The 19,636-nt window shown below is 40.3% G+C and overlaps 1 protein-coding gene across 8 annotated transcripts; it reads right to left on the reverse strand.

Annotated features, from left to right (window-relative positions):
* Nucleotides 1-251: 251 nt before the first annotated feature.
* Nucleotides 252-19,285, reverse strand: SRSF1 (serine and arginine rich splicing factor 1). 8 transcript variants are annotated; one of them, XM_088028342.1, is made up of 6 exons: nt 18,956-19,285; nt 18,369-18,553; nt 17,822-17,994; nt 16,942-17,622; nt 5,112-16,010; nt 252-1,005 (listed from the first exon to the last, which is right to left on the reverse strand). In XM_088028342.1, the coding sequence occupies exons 1-4, from the start codon at nt 19,147-19,149 to the stop codon at nt 17,428-17,430; spliced, it is 747 nt and encodes a 248-aa protein (XP_087884468.1). In that variant the 5' UTR covers nt 19,150-19,285; the 3' UTR covers nt 252-1,005; nt 5,112-16,010; nt 16,942-17,427. The 8 variants fall into 8 exon arrangements, with proteins under 8 accessions (XP_087884468.1, XP_027948779.1, XP_087884466.1 ...); XM_028092978.2 differs by having other exon boundaries at nt 5,112-13,901; nt 14,681-17,622; XM_088028340.1 differs by having other exon boundaries at nt 5,112-5,180; nt 13,852-17,622.
* Between the last annotated feature and the right edge of the window lie 351 nt (nt 19,286-19,636).

Consider the following 19,636-nt stretch of genomic DNA (forward strand, 5'->3'; position numbering starts at 1 on the left):
TCCTGCTACAATATGCGTCTACCTCTGAGTGGCCTTCCAACTCTAGCAAGGAATCCCACTGGGGTGCAGCCTCAGATCCTCCCAGCTGAGGGAAACACTTCCCACGCGTCGAGATGTCATTACTGGCTTATTCTTGGGTGAAGGGCTGAGCTTTCCCATCCTCCCCTTAACTCCAGATAGGATATGAAATTTTACCCGAACATCCCTCTCTCCCGCCAAAAAAATTTAAAAAATAAAAACAAGCGAGAAAGTATAGACAAGAAATCATTTTAGTCCTTTAGTACAGTCTGCTCCCTCACCCCACAAAACAAAAATCAAACTTGTGGTTGGACGGCGTCAGATGTCACTGAGGTGACCCCAGCCTCTGTTTGCAGTTCCAAGTCTTCCGCGTAGGTGTCACTGCTACTGGAACTTTGTATGATGATGTCCTGAACGTTTGCTATCCTTTCCTCACAGGGAGGTAGCTACTGGGAATATCAGAGACAAGCTATTATTAAACAAGTGTCTCAAGTCCAAGAAGTCTCCTGTGGCGGGAAATGAGGGGGCAGGCTGTATCAGTGATATTTTTATAAACCCTGGCTTAAAAAAATTCCTCAGATGGTCACATTATTTCAAGACTTCAACATCTTTCATAACCAACTGTCTCTTATCTCAGACACTCCATTTATTCCTCTCCGGACACATTCTAATCAAGGTCACCATCTTGAACTTCCCCTATACTTACACAATAGAAATAATACGGTTGCAGAATTCTATTCGTAAAAGAAACTAAAGAGATATAGTAATCTGACAGTCTGTGTTTCCCTTCTATCCACTACACATGTATAACCCCTCCCACTGTTTCCTTCCCTCAGTCACCAGAATGAAGGGGCTGGAAACGTTGGTCTGGTTCCTTTTAGAGTCGATTCCCTATTGGACATTGCTTGGAGGCCTTGGGGATGAATGAGAAGTTCTGCAGTATGGATCAGTAGCAGAAGCAGGTAGCACATCAAGGACCAGGTCAGCCTAAGACAGGAGGGGACAGAAAATGATGAAATGTGTTTCTCACACATCCCTCAGCTAAGCTGCTACAGTGGCCCCTAGGTCTCCGATAAAAATGTCCATTCCTCTCTTTGGGGAGAAAAAATGTTTTAGGTTTATATGCACATGCAAGATAAGGAGTGAACTAAGATGTAAAACTAAGGAATTAACTAGGTAAACTAAAACCTTTGTTCCGACCTTGGACACTGCCTGTTATTTCATTTTCATTCAGTGAATCCAAGTCTCTGCTTCTTGCACACACATTCACTTCAAGGTCTATGTAATTCAACTACCAAGTTTTCTTCCTCCCCAGTTTAGCCTCTCCTACTTTGCTGCCTTTCAAATTGTGTTGAAAATGAAGCTTAAGGATAATGAAAACTAGTACTTATGAAGACCATTATCCTAATGACAATTGGACTCTCTTGAACTTCTTATTCTGGGATCTAGAAACCCTTCTCCAGCAATCTTCTCCCAGCACCTCTGGAGAGGGGTTTTCCCACTAACAGGAAGTAGAGGTCAAGTGAAAACAGTCCAGAGCTGGGATTCAGAAGTGTCACTTTTCTTGAGGAAAATGGCTAATTTTCTCTCTATCCATGAAAGGAAACCAGAATTCCTGATTGTTCCCCAAACTCTCTCTTAAAAAGAAAATTTAGTAACTTTTAAATTTAGATGGAATTTTAAACCTTAGGATACTTTCCAATGGGAAAATATCTAAAAGTTTGGAACAATTACTCAAAAATAATCAGCTCCAAATGTTCTGAGGAATATAATGAAACCAGTAAGATCAAAGACTCCAGCCTTAGAAGGGGCATTTCTACCCTTAGGACAGTCAATATCCTTAACTACAAACAAATGAGTCCCTTCACAAGCCAGCTTCCATAGACCATACTGGGGTCCAGTCAAAAGACTAGTGATGTCTAAAGACAGTAAATTCATCCTGATTATTGTAAACAACTTTCAGTGGTTGAATCAATGGTGTTACCTTCGGATATGAGAACTGAAAATCTGGTGCCTAAGAAAAAAAAAAGTGTGCCTATATCCACCCAAATAAAACTCAGATCCCCTCCCCATCTTGTTCAGGTTCCTCTTTCCCATCTCCTCTGCCCCAGCTTGTATAACCTGTCACTTAACCTCAGGGTCTCATTTCCTCATCTGGAAAATGAGGACAAAATAAGTACCTATCTCACAGGGGTGACTTGTGAATTAAATGAGTAATGTATGTAAAATGCTTAGAACATTTCCTGTAATATAACAAGTGCTAAGTAAATATTTTTTGGTGCTATTTAGTGGTTCTAGATTAACTTTGGGGCTGGGAACGGCGCATAACTGAGCCAGTTAATTATTCCTCTCTCTTTCAAAGTGACCAGTATTTTTTACCATGCCTCATCCCCCCCCCCGCTTTTTTTTTTTTTTTAAAGATTTAGAGAGTCACCGTGTGCAGGAGCCCTGTGTGGGGGTTGGTGGGGGGTGGGGTTGGGGAGATGGAGAATCCTGAGCATACTCCCCTCTGAGAAGGGAGCTGATGGGGCTCTATCCCAAGACCTGGAAACAATGACCTGAGCAGAAACCAAGAGTCAAACAACCCACTGAGCCACCAAAGCATCCCCCACCCCCACACCTCTTCCAAAGAGCCCTAAGGTAAATGGTCAGAAGGTTAATAAGACAAAGGACGATGCCTGTTAAGATCAGCTCTTCTAGGGGTGCCTGGCAGACTCAGTCCAAGAACATGCGACTCTTATTAATCTTGGGGTCGTGAGTTCAAGCCCCACATTGTGTGTAGAGATTACTTAAATACTTAAAAAAAAAATGATCAGCTCTTCAAAGGCAAGTTTTAGCAAACATTAGAAAGCAACAGGATATTTCCTTCCTATTTTGGAGAGGATTTTAAAATCTGTGAGTACTAAGGATTATAATTAGATTTAGAATCCTAGGAACAGAAAACATCTCTGCTGTTGTCAATTACCTGTCCCCAAGCAAGACTCCTCAACAAACTGAAAACAAATCAAATCCAAAACTTTCAGCAGGGAAGATCTACTTCAAAGAAGTTAGAAGAGCCTTCAAATCTGGCAAGTTAATGGACTAAATCTTCATGCAAAAAAAGCTAGAACTGACAATGAACCAATCTACTAGTAAAAACCAAGAATGCAATATTTGCAAATACAAAAAAAAAAAAAAAGGAAAAAAAAAACAACGACCAGAGAGAAATGTTACCCTTCATTACCAGCCTCAATGCAATCAGGGAGGAAAGGAAGTACATTTTACCAAAGGGAACACCCCCCTGTCCCCCCAATCAAAACAAAAACACCACCACCCAGGGAAGCTTCTGGGAGGAAAGCAGAAGTAATCTCCTCACCCCCCCTGCAGTCCACCCCAACTTCATAACCACACTAAGGGCTTAAACCAATTACCTGTGGCCCATGTGGTCAGATGTTGGGTTTGTGTTTCAATTCTACCACCTAAAGTGTCATCACTAGTTATTTCTGCTTTAACTGGTAAGGTGAGGAAGGGGAAACAATGGAGAATTTTTTTTCTGAATACCTATTTAAGTTCCTTGACAGCTGGACAGTCACAGAGAACAAAAGTACAGGAAGCAAATCTACCCATCTTCCTGGTAGACATTTAGTTCAACTAGTAGTTGAGGGTTTAAAACACAATTCTTTCCCTTTTTCTCTTTCTTTCAAGTAGGTTCAACCAACTGAGCTACCCAGGCACCCCTAAAACAGCTTCTAAGAAGGGTCACATACCTAAGGTGCCAAAAACAAGTCCAAAGCCATGGAAACGCATTTATCACTTTAACTCCTCTACTAGAAAGAAGCTACCAGAAATCAATGCTAAACCTATCGGTTCTATCCACAAAGCATTTGAGTAGAAATACTAACTTCCATTTTATAACTCCTGAATGGCTGACAGAGGACATCTAACAAATAGCAAGCAAAATAGCATAGGACACAGAAGGAAAGAAACTAAGACAGGTCAAAAATACACCAAGTAAGAAATTCAATACAACTGGAAAACGTACTCTCAGGCACCAACATTTCTCCTTTAGCCACCTGTTCCTCCCTGCCCTCAGATGCCCCAAGCTCAGGGTAATGGCTAAGCTTGAAAAAAAATTGATACCTAACAAGTCACACAAACTTGGTGGGCCTGAACCAGACTAAAAAGCTTAGCTCAGTTACATCATGCTAATATTAAAAACATAAATTAAATCCTTACGTGAAGTTATTCTGGTACAGAGATAAACCTCTTTTTCAGTGGCTCTAGCCTCCACCCCAAGCACATTCCTCTGGTTGAAAGGATGTAATGACACTGAACAGAATTGTGCTACCCATCTGCATTATCAGAAAAACCATTCATTTGCAAAGATTACTACTTGTTAGTGCCCATCCAAATGTTGTGAAGAGGAGGGGCAGAGCAAAAACATAAATCAAGTGAATATTCTCTACCCAAACCCCAATAGATACACCTCTTTAGTAATTTCTTCACACCAGATTTAGGGGTAGTCCAGAGTTCAGGAAGGATTTTGTTTCTTAAAATCTAAGAGTTGGCGTATTAGTATATGCGGATTTTATGGTTCCCTCTTTCTGAGTTATTAATCCTCCCTCTCCCTTTCATGGGCCTAGAATTAAGGAAAAGGCTCATCAGGTCAATTTGATGTTCTGCTGAGGATCCCTCCATTCCTAGTAAGAAAGGGAACAGAATAACGAAACAGGTGTTGAGGAACTGATGCATTATGTTCCCCGTGTGATGGAAGTGAGCAGTGATGACCGAAGACACAGATAAGACATCACAAGACTATCTAGACTAAGCTTTAGGAAGGCTGCTCTGTTCTAGAAAGCAATGCCAAAAGATGGCAACACAAGGCCAGAACCGCATAAAATCTGACTAAGGCTACACAGGGGAGGGAATTCACTCCTTTAAAGATGTTTCTTGACCCTGAGAAGTCTCTGAACTAGACACTGCCTAAAGTTCAGTCACTGGGCCCAGGCATAAAAGCAGGTGCAGGAACCTGACAAGCTGTTAAAGCTCAACATAGGGACAACAGCTGTACTCAGCATTTACCCCTGAAGCTGTGAATAAAACATCAAGCTTACCAGCTATCCACAAACACTACTGGAAGCATCGCACCCTTGACTGCGGGAGCAGCGGCAGGAAGCTCTTTCCTAGAATTGAAGAACAAAGACCAGAATTCCTAGAGGACAGTGTTGATTTTGACTTGAATGATTTACTATGGTAAACAGGGACGATGGGTCAGATTCTAGACTTTTCTTCTGAAGTAACTTTAGTCTTTTAAACAAAGCATACAAGGCTCTCCTCAACTAGTTCACAGAAATACATTAGCCCTCTACCCCCAAAGCCTGACCCTGTCCTCTGCTTTTTGTTTTACTGACCTAACATTAAGTGGCCCCCCTCAGCTCCCAGTTGTTTCCTCTTATTTTTCCAGCTTCCTCTCCCACTGCACCTTTCCTTTCACTTTCTCTCCTGTCATTCAGCAGTGAATACTCAGGGGAGCAGATGGCAAGTAGTCAATCCAAACCGTGAAAATGCTGCCTGAGCACTGGGTGTAAGGTAATCCCAGAAACAGGCATTCTAAGATACACATTATTTCTGCCTTTAGTAGTTTGCACTTTAGATAGTAAAGGCATAATATACTTACTCTTCACATATGGAAGAGGGTCTTCAGACCAATCTATTAGAACTAGATTCATAATATGGGATGAAAAAATCCCTCAGTGATGCTTCGCAAGGACATTAGAACCATCTGCATTGGAACTGATAACCTTTATTCCTACTGTCATTCATCCAGTCCCTTACATAGTACACTCAGCAAAATTCATGAAGGCTGAGAAAGCCCCCGTTTGATAGATTTAATTTAGCTCAGATAGTTACTCTAATCACTTAAGCAAAGCACATGGAAGGGTCTAAATTGGTACTATAATCTGTGATTAGCTCTCTCACTAAAGAGATGAGAAAATTGAAAAGGATGCTGGACTACTATAGGTAGGTTTAGGATTTATTCCAGTTACTTCCTGAAAAACCACGGGAATTTGAGAAGGGCAACACACCTGTGTAGGCAGGGAGCAGAAAGGGGAAAGGGCACCACCAATCCAACATCTCCCATCAGTAACATTTACTCTAATTTAGGAAGTCTATCCTGGTGGCTCTTAAGAGCCCTGGTGAACACCCAGTCTTAGATATTGCATGGGTAAAGTCAAATTCAGGCTGTGCTAATTCCAACCCAGAAAAACGTATTTCAGATTTCGAAAGGCCAGTCAGGACACCCCAGGGACTACTTCCCCAGTTCATAATGGCTTCTAATCATCTTAAGGACAAATCAAAGACCTCCCTATCCCTAATGTAGACTCTCTTCCTTACAGAAATGCTTCATATGTTTAACTATCCTGTAACTATTGTGCAGGCTTCGCTATTTCAGTATGCAAGTATTTATTGAACACCTGTATTAAAATGCCTGGAACCGTACTAGTCACTGGGGATACTTTAAGGATCTCTTCAAGTAGAGAAACCAAAACTTGAGAATTATAGACTAGTTAAGACAAAGTGCTTAAAGAGCGCTGGAAGAAAAAAAAAAATTAAGAGGGTATTGTGCTCTTTAATACTAAGTAGGAGACTTCACCTCATTAGTTCCCACGTGACAGTTTTGACACCAAAGATTATCATGTAGGATTGCTGAGTATCAAAACTCAAGCCTAAGGGGTTGTACACTCAGGACTAAGTGTAACGCAGATTTTTACTGCAAACTGAAGAGTGGGAATTCACACATTGTCTTTTAAAATTCTTCTACCTAGAGTGGTAAGTAAAAACAATTCAATCTTTCTCGTGGATCTATTTTACTACTATAAATTTGTGTGTACTCAGCTACTGGAACAAATGCATATGTTTATAGACATTTACCCGTATATGGGGTCTTTTCTAAGCTACTCTCCTTTGTGGGGCTGTTGCCTACTTAAGAGTTGCTAGCCAGGCCCTGCTGTCCTGTGAGGCCAGCCTGGCTGGAGGGGTTAAAAGAGGGCAAGGGCATCTCTGATGCTGGCTCAGTACTGCATACTAGAAAGTCAGGGAGCTGAACACCCCACTTTCTTGCTGCTGAGCTCTGGGCCTCAGCCACTGAGTCTAAATGAACTCCTTCAGAACAGCCCCCAACAACCGGGGTAGGAACACGATAAAAGACAGCACCATGGGACACCCTGGTGGCATCAGGTGGATATTACAGGTGATGTTCACGAGTCAAAGATTTAACTTGCCCCTATAAACCGCCCTGCTGTAAAAGGTTGGCTTTTAAAAAAGAACAGTAATAAATCTGTCACAAGGATTCAAGTTCTGGGCCCGTCACCTTCACATCTTTGAACCTATTTCCTCAAACTGCAAAGTGAGGCTAATACCAGCCGAGCATTAAAATGAATGTTATTTCATGGACGTTGGCTACCACTTTCCTTGAGAATAAGGTATTTGTCTTATGCCCTTGCGTTTTTCCCTTAAAACTTTCCATAAAAAGAAGTAGCAAGGGCATGAACCCTTGAAGCCACGACTTTGGAAATAAGCCCAATGTTTGGAGGACCATATTATTTTATCTAGGCTATGCAATGCACCTAAGATTTCATGAACATATTTATTCATAAACATTAAGGTATACATTAGCATACCAGCCATCTTGGAATAAGTGTCATAAAGTTAACACAGTGCTTGTTCTCAGAGTTTACCATGTACCCAGGGGAAGCAAAACACATATACATGAAAACTATACAATATGCAAATACATACATTATACACGACCCTATATAAACATGAAGAAAAGCAAATCAGAAATATAGTGCAATTAGTCCAAGAATGTTTAAGCCTTTAGCTGACCATGAAGGGGTGGAAGAATTAGAGACAAAAGAAATGGGGATGCTTGTAGGGTATGTGTGTGGGGGAAGGTCTGTTGAGTCTCTTGGCTTTGAGACAATTAAGTAACCAGGGTCAGAGTCCTGGAGTCACATTCACTGACTCCCAAACCAAGGAAATACACTACCCCTTTTCTAAACTCTGTATTAATCTTCACCTATCAATGCCTTCACCTATGATGCCACCAGAGTGTCCCATGTCTTCACTAACAAAGAACCAAAATAATCCAATCCCCAAATCTGCAGGAATTCTCAGAGGTATGACCACTAGATTTGGAAGTAATTTAAGGATTCTTCTGTTGAGAATCATGCTTAAGAATGATGTAAATAGGACACAGAGGAGGAAGCAAGAGGGAACCACTCTACTCTTAGACCTAACAGCACCAATTCTTGGTGATCAATACTCAAAAAGTATGCACAGCTTGCAAAAGACCAACTTTCTTCTTGACTTTCCAAGACTGATCTTTGGGACATTTACTTCCCCCATTATACATGGCTTATGCTAGCATTTCTTTTGAGAGGGCAGCGGAGGAGGGGGAAAGAATCCCAAGTGGACTCTGGGCTGAGCACAGAGCCCAACCTCACAACCCAGGTATCACGACCTGAGCTGAAACCAAGAGTCGGATGCTCAACCACTCAACCAGACTTAAGCCACCCAGGCACCCTTAGGCTGGCATTTAAACTTGATTTCCTAGCATCACATCTGAGGAGGGATTATTTGATGCAGTATTAAGATTACCATTGTTTTCTCCAATAATCCACCCAGTTACCCAGAAGTTTGTGGAACAGGGTCCTATTGTGATGCTTTTAAGGAGTAAAAGTTCTTTCCATCTCTTCACATTTATTAAACTGTCAGCGCTGCATTTGGCTGAATGGGAGATACAAATACTACACAAACCTCACTGGGCAGGAAAAACTAACACAAAACTTTCAACAGTAATAAAGATTCTGAAATTAAATGCCTCAGAGAAGAGAGCTGTTATACGGGCTTAGAAGTTTACTTTTTAGTTTCAGGAATTAAGCTTAACTGAAGTTGATCAGGATTTGAAGCTTCAGGGTAACTGCTAAGTGAGAGGACAGAAAGAGAAATGTCTATAAACACACAGAAGCAAAAACAAGCATGGTCAGTATTTACCAGACCAACCAGAGCAAGGTTAGATGTGATTGAGAATAGTGGTAAGTTGGAAAGGCAGACTATAACCCATTGTTGATTTGTATTAGGGGAGTTGACATGTTTTAGGAAGATCAGACTTGATGGCCAGGATGGATATTAGAGTCTGTGAAACCACTTCAGTAATGAATCTGGGTACACAGGTAAGTATGCTGGTATGGCAAATGGAGATGGAACACAAAACTAAACAGCATTTCGATGTGGCAAATAAAACTATAGTTCAAGTCATAGATACAATGTATGGTACTGTGGCTAAGAACTGGTTACAGAAAATCATAGAACTTAGGGGGTGCCTGGGTGGTTCAGTTATTAAGCATCTGCCTTCGGCTCGGGTCATGATCCCGGGATCCTGGGATCGAGCTCCGCATTGGACTCCCTGCTCCGCGGGAAGCCTGCTTCTCCCTCTCCCACTCCCCCTGCTTGCATTCCCTCTCTGTGTCTGTCAAATAAAGTCTTAAAAAAATAAAGTCATAGAACTTAACTATGACCTTGGTGCAAGTTCAGTACCTAGTTTTAGAGGACAAAGGAGCCATTTTTAGTTTTCTTTGTTGTAGTGTGCTTGCTGTACTGCTAATCAACATTTCACGTCTTAAAAGGTGGACGTCACTCGATTTATTAATTCAAATTCCTTTAAAAAAAAAAAAGTCTCCAAAAATAACTAGAAACACTCCAGGAGGTCAGAGAATGGAAAATGATATTTTAATGTTACATACAAATATTTAACTTCTACTACTACACAACAAATATCAATTAAAGATTTATTCCCAACTTAGACACAAAAGAAATTTAGACCTATATTTACTGGTTACTTATTCAAGATATTCAGAACGGGAAATAATTCAAATCTCTAGGTTTCTCTTCCATAGCAATTGAATAATTATCTTGAGTGTCTATTCAGTGCATAGCTATTTTGTGCTATGTACCTGGAAGGGGGAGGAAGAAAGATTACGACCTGTTAGAAAAGACAGATACATAACAACTCACTGGTAATCAAGGCAGAATGGCAGTTTTAAAATACAGTAGCAATACTCTGCGAACAGAGGAAGAACCAATAGTGCTTTTTCTCTTAAGTGAGTTCTTATAGTGACTATTGTGCCAGACACTGTTTTGGTTCCTCAGAAAATAAAAATTCATGATGCAAGAAAGTTGAAGTAGATGGCTGGATAGTGTAAGCAAGCTAAGTGACATGGCTATACTAGAGGAAAATACACGAGTCTATGTCCACACACAAAGTAATGATTCTGTCTGTATGATAGGTATTAAGTTTCCAGGAGGTGATTTTTGAGGTACTATCCAGTGTTCAAGTTATACTTCTCTAAATGAGCAGACAGAAGCATTGCAGGAGAAACAGTAGGACCAAATATAAGAAATGCTGGAGAATGTCAAGTCCTGGGATATGAAGTTTATCAGGGGGAGGGCTAGAAATGAGATTACAGAAGTAGGCTAGGGGCTAGGTTTCTAAAGGGCTCAGCTGCCATATTTTTAAGAATAACCTCCAAGCATTGAGGTTTCAAGTAACTATAGTAGAAAGTGAGAACGTAATTTTTCATTAAAAAAAAAAAATTACCCTAGCCAACAGTTAGCTGGTGGACAGCTGGGGTTTGGGATGAAGATATTAATGAATTTCTAACCACACTTGGCATTCACTGACCATATAGTAGATGGTAGAAGTCCCATTTCTAAGCCAGCCACTTTAAGGGCAGAAGAGATTCAGCCCAGGACTTCCAAGTCGTATTTAGAGGCTGTAGGTTTTCTGTTTACCAGATGCAGCAGTCTCTTCCTGTTTTAAACCATTATTGCTGCAATTTGAAAGCTTATCCCAAACTTCAGTTGTTAAGGCTCCCCTAATATTCAGCAACTCAGGACACAATTCTGCCATGCCCCTGGCACTTTACATCTCCAAGTTTAGCCTTTTTCTCTTACAAAGGGAATGCTGGATTTTCAATTGTCCAATTTTGGTTTTAGAGTGTCTCTTCACAAGTTAAATTAAGGAGACCTCATAGCTAACATTCTTAGGATTAAGGATAGGAAATTACCAGTCTAGAGCATTCTCAATCCAACTTGCACCAAGCCTGCTAGTCAGCAACCACCTTCTGTGGCCTCACTTGCCACAGAAAATGTCAAGCGGGCCGACAAGCTCTACTGTGTGACCTTGATTTTCTTCTCCCGGAAAATACTTTTATTTGCTTTTAGTATCTTATTCTTCAAAGCAGCCAAGTTTCTAACATTAATGTTTTAGGGAGAACACTACCATACCATTTTCTTGATGAAATTAGATCAAGTGGGCCTAAGAAACTTCAATGGTATTCTTAAACAGGAGGGAAGTTTCTGTCCTTTACATTTTTTGCCAATGTAAGGTCATAGGGAAGGGGATGATGGAAGTGACAAATGCTCGTGTTAATTCCCCCAAAATTTCAGTCTTAATATAAAATGACATTAACATGACAAGAAAACTATGCGCATGGGCTTTCTGATCACAAGATACTGTGCCTAGTTATGCAAGGCCTAGAAAACAAAAATACAAACACAGTCAACTTAAGCAGGGTTTTAACTAACACTCATTAAGTATTTTAGTAATGCTGAGAAGATTCCAGAAATGTTTCATGCCATAAAAATGACAAAGATCTCTGAAAGTATGTTTGTTTTTCCTGAGATCAATTTTATGCCTAGATTGCCATTTGCAGCACACATGTACTCCTGTACCCAATTCTTACACTTCTGGCCTCACTGATCCATACCTGTAGGTGTACAGGGGAGGCAGAAAAACAAGCAGATTCACGTCTTCAGTATTTTCTCCTATGTCCCTGAACTTATTTTTCTTTAGAGGTTCAGTGCTAATAAAGCTCTGTTCAAGACCTAAATGGATCCTTACTCAACAGATGAGAAGGCACAGGTTAAATTACAGGAAGAAAACTTACCCACCCTAAAAACCCCACCTAACTTTGGAGCTGACAGAACTAGGATAGTTGGTTTCCACCTTCCTTTTAGGGATTCTTTGCAATAGAGATACTCTCCTGGTTTACTTTATATAATAGCTCCCTCTAGTGGCTACAAGGTTTTCCCTAGCATTTAATCCAACAGGGGAGAACAGACCATGGTTGAAAAAGCAAAAACAAAACTTACTAGCCATTTGGCATCCCTTTAAGTTGTCTTGCTTGTATTTGGTGAAGAGTACAGCATTCTAGAGGTTCTCAATTTCTACTACCTTCACGTTGATAGTTCTATCAACAGTTGATAGACTAAGTCACAAGGTAGCAGGAGTTAAGACATTTAACTTGGTTCAACGTTAACTCCTTTGTACTTACGAGATAAAGACACCCAGAATCTGAACTCAAGATCTTAAGTATTATTTCATCTGTTGTTTTGTACACCTGTCTAAAACAGCAACTCCTTATGCAAAGGCTATGCATAAATTTTCTCTCCCCAATAATCCAGCTGAAGGAACTTATTAAAATGTTTACTATGAGGTTATTTCTGCCTATTAACTTCTACATGAAAAGGCTATTTTTTGGGGGGTACTACAGAAGCACCAAGTGATTTAATAGAAAAATTCCCTGATTCCTACAGAAATCACCACCACCTTCAGGTATAGCTTTTGAAGTTATCAAGATGCATCCCCAAAGTCCTCAATCACAGGAATAAGTGCTGGTTTAAGTATAACTGCAACTTCTTGGGCCTCTATTTAAAAAGCAAATTTTTGCCAGGATTATTTACTCGGGATGTTCCCTTATAATTGCATCAATTCATGCCAATCTCAGCTTCTCTTATATTGATCAATATTCCTGTATTGAAAAAAAATTACCCCCAAGAATTGAATATACCACTACATACACTAGAATGGTAAGAGTATTTCCTTCAGTGGAGTACAACTGTGAGTCCACTATAGCAACAGAATATAAAGAAATGTGGGTCATACCTTTTTTCTCGTGGCTGCTTCAGCCTAAAAAGACCGGAAACTTAGATCTCCATTAAGAAAAGATCCACACTTAACAGGTTTTCACTCACATGAACCTTAGCCCTATATTCTGTAAGAGTTCTATAATCTCTTATCCAAACTCAAGGGGGCAGGTGTATTTGAAATTCAGAGCCATTCACACTTCATATAATAAAATAAAGTATGGTGTATATATATAGACTCTATCATCTAACACCCCCAGCAAAGCCTATGGCAAGGGGGTAACGAAACCTCAGTATTTCTGCAGAAGACTGTGCAGTCCCAATAAGTGCAAAATGAGGGCATCAATTCTGGTCAGGTTTCACATTCAACAACAAAGTTCTCAGAATTTTTTGGATAAGAGATTGTGAACCGGTTTTCTGCCTTTGAAATCTTCATACTGGGATGGAACTAAATGAAACCAGACTGGTTGTTACAACAGAACTTCAGCCTAATAGTCTCTTTTTAATACTATTTACGGTAAATACATACATAGAACTTAATTTATATTTCAGTACAACTTCATATACAAAGTGAAAAGACACATTGAGAAATTCATCTGCACAGAAACTTGAAAACACACATCAGTCCTAATGAGCAAGAGGTTTCAAAGATAAAATGGAGAAAGCTGAAATTCTAGAATCATACCAAACTTAAAACACTACAATAAGTGGACACAGGAGCAATTTATGAAGATATTAAACTTAAGGGGAAAAACATTTTTAACAAGGAAAATCTGTTCATACAGTATTTTAAAAAAATTAAACAAATTTTAAAAATAAAATTCAGATCCCAAACAATTAGGAATCAGAAAATGGGTTTCTTACCTTTTGTTTCCAGAAGGATGTGGGCTGAACAGCAAGATGGGTTATTCAATCTGACGTTATGAAAAATAATTGCTTCTTAAAAGTTTTTCCTTGGTTAGAAAATAACAAGCTAATTATAGGCTCCCTACACTATTCTAAGGGGACATAAATAGGGAGAAAAAGGGAACAATTCAGGGCTACTTTTTTGGTTCCAAAACAGTGCAACACCCTTCTAACAGCTGCCAAAATGGATAGAGGTTTAAGGCCCATTTCCTAAGACTGAAAAAAGTCTGCATCTGCCCTCACAGCTTTTTGCTGTCTGGTCCAGTGCCCATCTACCTTCTATAAATATGTAGCCAAGTCCTCTAATCTTCAGACAGCCTATTATCAGATATTTTCTAACTCACTTCAATTCTGAGATTTGGACTACTAAGTTTTTAGTAGAACACAGCTTTCAACTTAGCTTAAATGCTCTCAATCTTCAGTGAAGGCAAAATGAACACAAGCTTAAGTCTAGCTCACATTAACCTTTCCAAAATTAGTTTAAAAAGTACTTATATTCTATACATGAAATGGCTTTAATTAGTAAAAATCTTTCCACTTCTTGAACATTGTATTTTCAATTCTTGCATAAAAACTACAAACTTCCTTATCTAAACCAGTTCTTTACTTGTAAGTGGAATCTTAGTTTTGAACTTAAATGTCCCTTCTCTTCCTCCTTACATTCCACAAGGTCCATCAAAATGTTTTGATTGGGTGCCCTTATGCAAATGTGCCCTTATCTACTGGGGCCCATTTCTTCTATTCCCAAGATTATGTCTAGTTTTCCCTAGGTTTCAAATTATGTCACCTGCATAGTGGTCTTAAATTCAGCTTCCAGCTCTGATTAGCATCCAAGGCAAATGTTAAGACTTAGTTATTTCTTTTGAGTGCAGAAAAAAGTGTTTTGATGGTTTTGACTAGCTATGAGGAAATCAAAAGAAAAAGATTAGGGATTTTAAGTAAAAATCTCCTCCCCCAACTCATTGAAAATTTAGCACCGAGGGGCTATCAAATAAAAAGATACAAGAACTAGCAGACTAAGATATAAATCACTGCTTTGGTATGTTTTGGACACAGAATAATCTTATGGTTGAGGATTTGCAAGGCAAAATTCTAAAGAAAGCCCAGCTTTTTATTAACAATAAGCAGTTAAAATTCTAGTGTATTATTCACATTTCAGAAAAAATGTCATTTGTGTTAAGAGCTCTAATCTGTGAATTTAACATTTAATACTTACCAATTTTTGAGAAAAGCTTGAAAATCTCAAAGGCTATCCCCAAGTTAACATTAACTGGTCACTACCCAATTCTGCACAAAAGCCTATGTTGTCTAGATGATCACCAAAAAATAAACATCTATAAAATTTAATCACTTTTATCAAAGTACGGGAGATTATCTTTCAGAACTAGACCACCCCCCATTTACCATATTATATACACAATTGCCTTATTCTTACCTTATCTCCCCCAAAAGACTTATAATTAATAAGATGGCCATTTATTAGAAATTACCTTTCAAGAACCTTTAATTTACTAACACGTAACAGAATCTTATCAAAGTATTAACTGATAAACTAGTCACCCAATTAAAATTTTACATGAAGAGGAAAAAGGACAACCATGCATAGTTTTTTAAAAAATGTTTATTTTTTTCAAAGAAAAACGGCAATAGCCAATTGGAAACCTACTTATTCTTCAACTCCAATTTTGTTCTTTAAATTTAGAAGTGACTTACTGATTTACTATTTTAAACAAACCCCCCCTTTCCCCTTTAAATGTTTACCATCTACTCGTGCTGAATCCTTCCAAGGAGATTGCTCCAGCGTATTATCTCCAGGTCCTCGCTTTGCTCCTTTTACCAAAAAATGCAAAACACAATTCCATCGTGCATCTTAAGGGCTCCAATCGTCAAAAATAGGAAAAAAAAAAATCTTTGGAATAGCCAATTAAGTTGAATAAAAAAAAAATCCACACGAATGCGGTTTGGTTGGGGCAGGAATCCACTCCTATGTTCCTGGTAATCTGATCCCGCTCCATGAATCCTTGTAATTCATCCTCCCTATCCTATCCACATTATGATTTGAATCCAATGATCCAGCTCCAAGGATTGGGATCCAGTGAGCCCTCTCCAATCCAAACCTTTATAACCAGCAAAACCAAAAAAGAGGAGGCAAAATGTTAGATACTGTAATCAAAAAAGGTTTCTGGGGAATGATGAGTTATGTCTGTCATCAGTTTAACAGATGTACATCAATAACTATCAAATTCCCCAAAACAAGTTTCTGAATGGTGTTCAGATAAATTTTAGAAACTTAATCATCATAGAGACTAATTGGAAGAAGCATTTTATATTTACAGTTCAACTGATAATGCCAACACTTGTTACTGTACAGCGTATTACAGGTTTTGTGGTTGCAAAAAGTTATGTAGTTGAGAAGTTTACTGGTATTGCTACCCACCCTAAGTCTAAACTAAACCTAGTGCTCCCATCTGCAATTTAATTTGTAAATTAAAGTGTTTTAAACATGAGTCAATTATGAGTATTAGTTTAAAGGGGAAGGTGAGACTTAAAAGTATTCCCAACTAGATTATCTACACCAATACACTGGAATTCTATTTTGCTTTCATTTTGTCTTAAAAAAATGAAATAGCAACGCTATATCAGTCACACAGAGGACATGCAGATTTAGCAGTATTGATATTATACTCTATCTGGTTGGAATTAAAGACACCCTGTACCCACATGTACACCAACAGCAGGTCACACATTAACAGTTGTAACTAAGCACTGTGACAAATTAGCCAGTTCTTCCCACATTAGTCCCTATTAAAACAAAAAAGGGGGGAAGGGAGCAAAATAAATTGTTACAAAATGGGCAATGTAATTTTGCCACAATTGCCAAGGTTTAAAGAGCAAAGCAATTGCAGCTAAAGATAACTGCATAAGATGTTTGCAAGTGTTTTAAGGTAGATGTATATATATATATATATAATCACTTTTAACCCTTGCCTTTTAGTATAAGGTCAATACTGCCAATTTCATCTGTGACAATAGCACTTGGAGTCATACCATTGCCTCCATTATTGATCTGATCCTCCTCAATCCTCCTTTTGACAATCCTAAAATGATTGAAATGTGCTCCACAATCCTTAATCCAAAGCATTCTTAATCCATCTCTTCAGATATGTCTACAGAAAGACACATGAAAAGCAAGATAAACATAAGAACTTCCCCAGGTAAGATAACCACAAACACCCCCAACATCCCAGTTCACACAAACCAGAGCAGAATAGACATTTACACAATATCACAGTCTGAAGAGCATGGAGAGTTAACTAAATTTAAACAATCCTGTCTATGACATCACTTAAAATACAATTTATCAGACATGAGGGGAATGTAGATGTTAGGAGCAAGGGGATATTACACAAGAATGCAATTCAACACTTTAGCCCATTCTGAACAAAACAGTTTGAATTAAAAAATGAAAAGATTGTACTGAGTAAAGGAAAACTGTATACAACATGGGTTCTACAAAAAGTGTCACCAATCATCTTATGTACGAGAGCGAGATCTGCTATGACGGGGAGAATAGCGTGGTGATCCTCTGCTTCTCCTTGGGGAGTAACTGCGACTCCTGCTGTTGCTTCTGCTACGGCTTCTGCTACGACTACGGCTTCGAGATCGTGATCTTCCATAACTTGGACTTCTGGGCCCATCAACTTTAACCCGGATGTAGGCAGTTTCTCCCTATTGAATAGACAGAACTTTCGATTGAAAGATCTAAGCTTTCACCTGTCTTCAGGCATGCTGAACGAATACAACGTAACTAAAACCAGGAATCTGGTACTTTACTTGGACACCCTTGCCTGAATCTTACCTTCAAATTCCACTGTTAAGACCACTGTATCCAATTCTGGCCAAAGAAAAGAGTAAGTGTAAAACCTACCTCATGAGATCTAAACTTAGTGTTATCCAGTTTTCGAACTGCATAGGTCATATCTTCTTTCCGTACAAACTCCACGACACCAGTGCCATCTCGGTAAACATCAGCATAACATACATCACCTGCTTCACGCATGTGATCCTTTAAATCCTGCCAGCTTCCACTTGGAGGCAGTCCTAAAAAAGTATTTTTTCAATACCAATCACCCTAAATTTCACATTAAACTTAAAATTTACACTAGAACAAAGACTACTTTGAAATAAATGATTAGATTCAAGACCCTAGGTAAAGAGCCGTTCATTAAAATTCTGGAATCCAAAGTCCAAAATTATCTGCAAAGATCTTCATGTTCTAGGTACCCAACTTAACGGTAAGTAGTGTATTGGTATACCTCCACTACATTAATCCTTGTTTACTAGACTCACCCAAGAAACTTAAGTAATTTAAGACCTACCGCAAAAACTTGCATTTGTCACAACTGGTCACTCAAGGAAAAACTTAAAAGTGGTTCCTGTCCCTTCTCAACAACCCTCACGAACAGTAAACTCACCGGAGACAACCACTCTGTTTTCAGAACGTCTGGATGGGGGGCCATAGCGGCCTCGGGGAGCCCCGCCACCTCCACCCCCGCCGCCGCCTCGGCCTGTACCACGGCCGCTTCGAGGAAACTCCACCCGCAGACGGTATCCATCGTAATCATAGCCGTCGCGACCATATACCGCGTCTTCCGCGTCTCTGCGTGATCACAGAAAGCAAAAAGTGTAAGAATAAGGCCGGGGAGGGGCAGCTAACTCAGTCAGGAACTAACGGCCCCCGCACATGCGCAACCAGCGTGGAAGAGCCCACATGCGCCGCATAATAGGAACGGCCCCTCCCCCACCCAGAAGCACGCCAGGCTCCCGACCACTACACCAGCCCTCGGCGCCTCAGTTTCCCGCTCGGAGAGAGTCCACTCTGGGGACGTCCGTGGGCCCAACCACCAGAGAAGCCACAGCGACTCGGCTCCTTACTCGGTTCCTGCATGGGCGATAGCGTCTTACCCCCAACCTAAGAGCCCACCTCCCCATTCTCTGTATCAAGGCCTTCCCCAACTACTACAACTTATTGCCTCAAGGCGGCAAGCCCCGGGCCCCTCACCGAGGGTCCTCGAACTCAACGAAGGCGAAGGGCGGTCCTCCGCGGCGATTCTTGAGATCGATGTCGCGGATAGCACCGTATTTGTAGAACACGTCCTCAATGTCCTTGGTTCGGATGTCTGGAGGTAAGTTACCCACGTAGATGCGGCAATCGTTGTTCCCTGCCGGGCCACGAATCACACCACCTCCCGACATGGCGGCGACGAAAAGCGCGGACTCGAGAACAGGCCTTCCCACCAAGCCTAGCGCACGGCAGAGCGAGCCCGCAGCGACACCACGTCTCCCGCGGCCCCTCCAAAATGGCGCCTTTATCAGCTCGGCGCACGGATATGGGGGGAGGGAGGAAGAGAAGCGGGAGGAAGCGGCTATTCGATCTCAGTACGCACGCGCAAGAGCGTAACGGGTGCTGCGAAAGGTACGCTCACGCATGCGCGACGTGACCCTCCGCGAGAAGGGAGAAAAAAAGTTCCTCGCGTTCCCGATTTACGGAGTGGTTTGCAAGTGAAATGACCAGCCGTTTGGTAAAAATTAAACACAGATTCCTCGTTAAAGGGGTTACTAATCCCTGACGAGTCTTAAGAGATAGTCGATTTTTCCAGGAATGAGTCTCTTAGAACAAGTCCGCGCCTTGAAAGCATTGGGTGAAACCTAGCCTTGAGCCTTGTCCCACAATGCTCTGCGG

Source organism: Eumetopias jubatus, unplaced genomic scaffold (assembly GCF_037043125.1).
Source record: "Eumetopias jubatus isolate StellerSeaLion01/CBP00866 unplaced genomic scaffold, mEumJub1_p1.0 scaffold_10, whole genome shotgun sequence".
In the NCBI taxonomy this organism is placed as follows: domain Eukaryota; kingdom Metazoa; phylum Chordata; class Mammalia; order Carnivora; family Otariidae; genus Eumetopias; species Eumetopias jubatus.

Bases quoted from the DNA above. Each gene is read 5' to 3' on its own strand.
- SRSF1 (XM_088028342.1), bottom strand. From the start codon at position 19,149: ATGTCGGGAGGTGGTGTGATTCGTGGCCCGGCAGGGAACAACGATTGC. The intron at 18,554-18,955 runs GTGAGGGGCCCG...GTGATCACGCAG, and splicing joins GTTGAGTTCGAGGACCCTCG to AGACGCGGAAGACGCGGTAT. The intron at 17,995-18,368 runs GTGAGTTTACTG...ATACTTTTTTAG, and splicing joins AAACAGAGTGGTTGTCTCCG to GACTGCCTCCAAGTGGAAGC.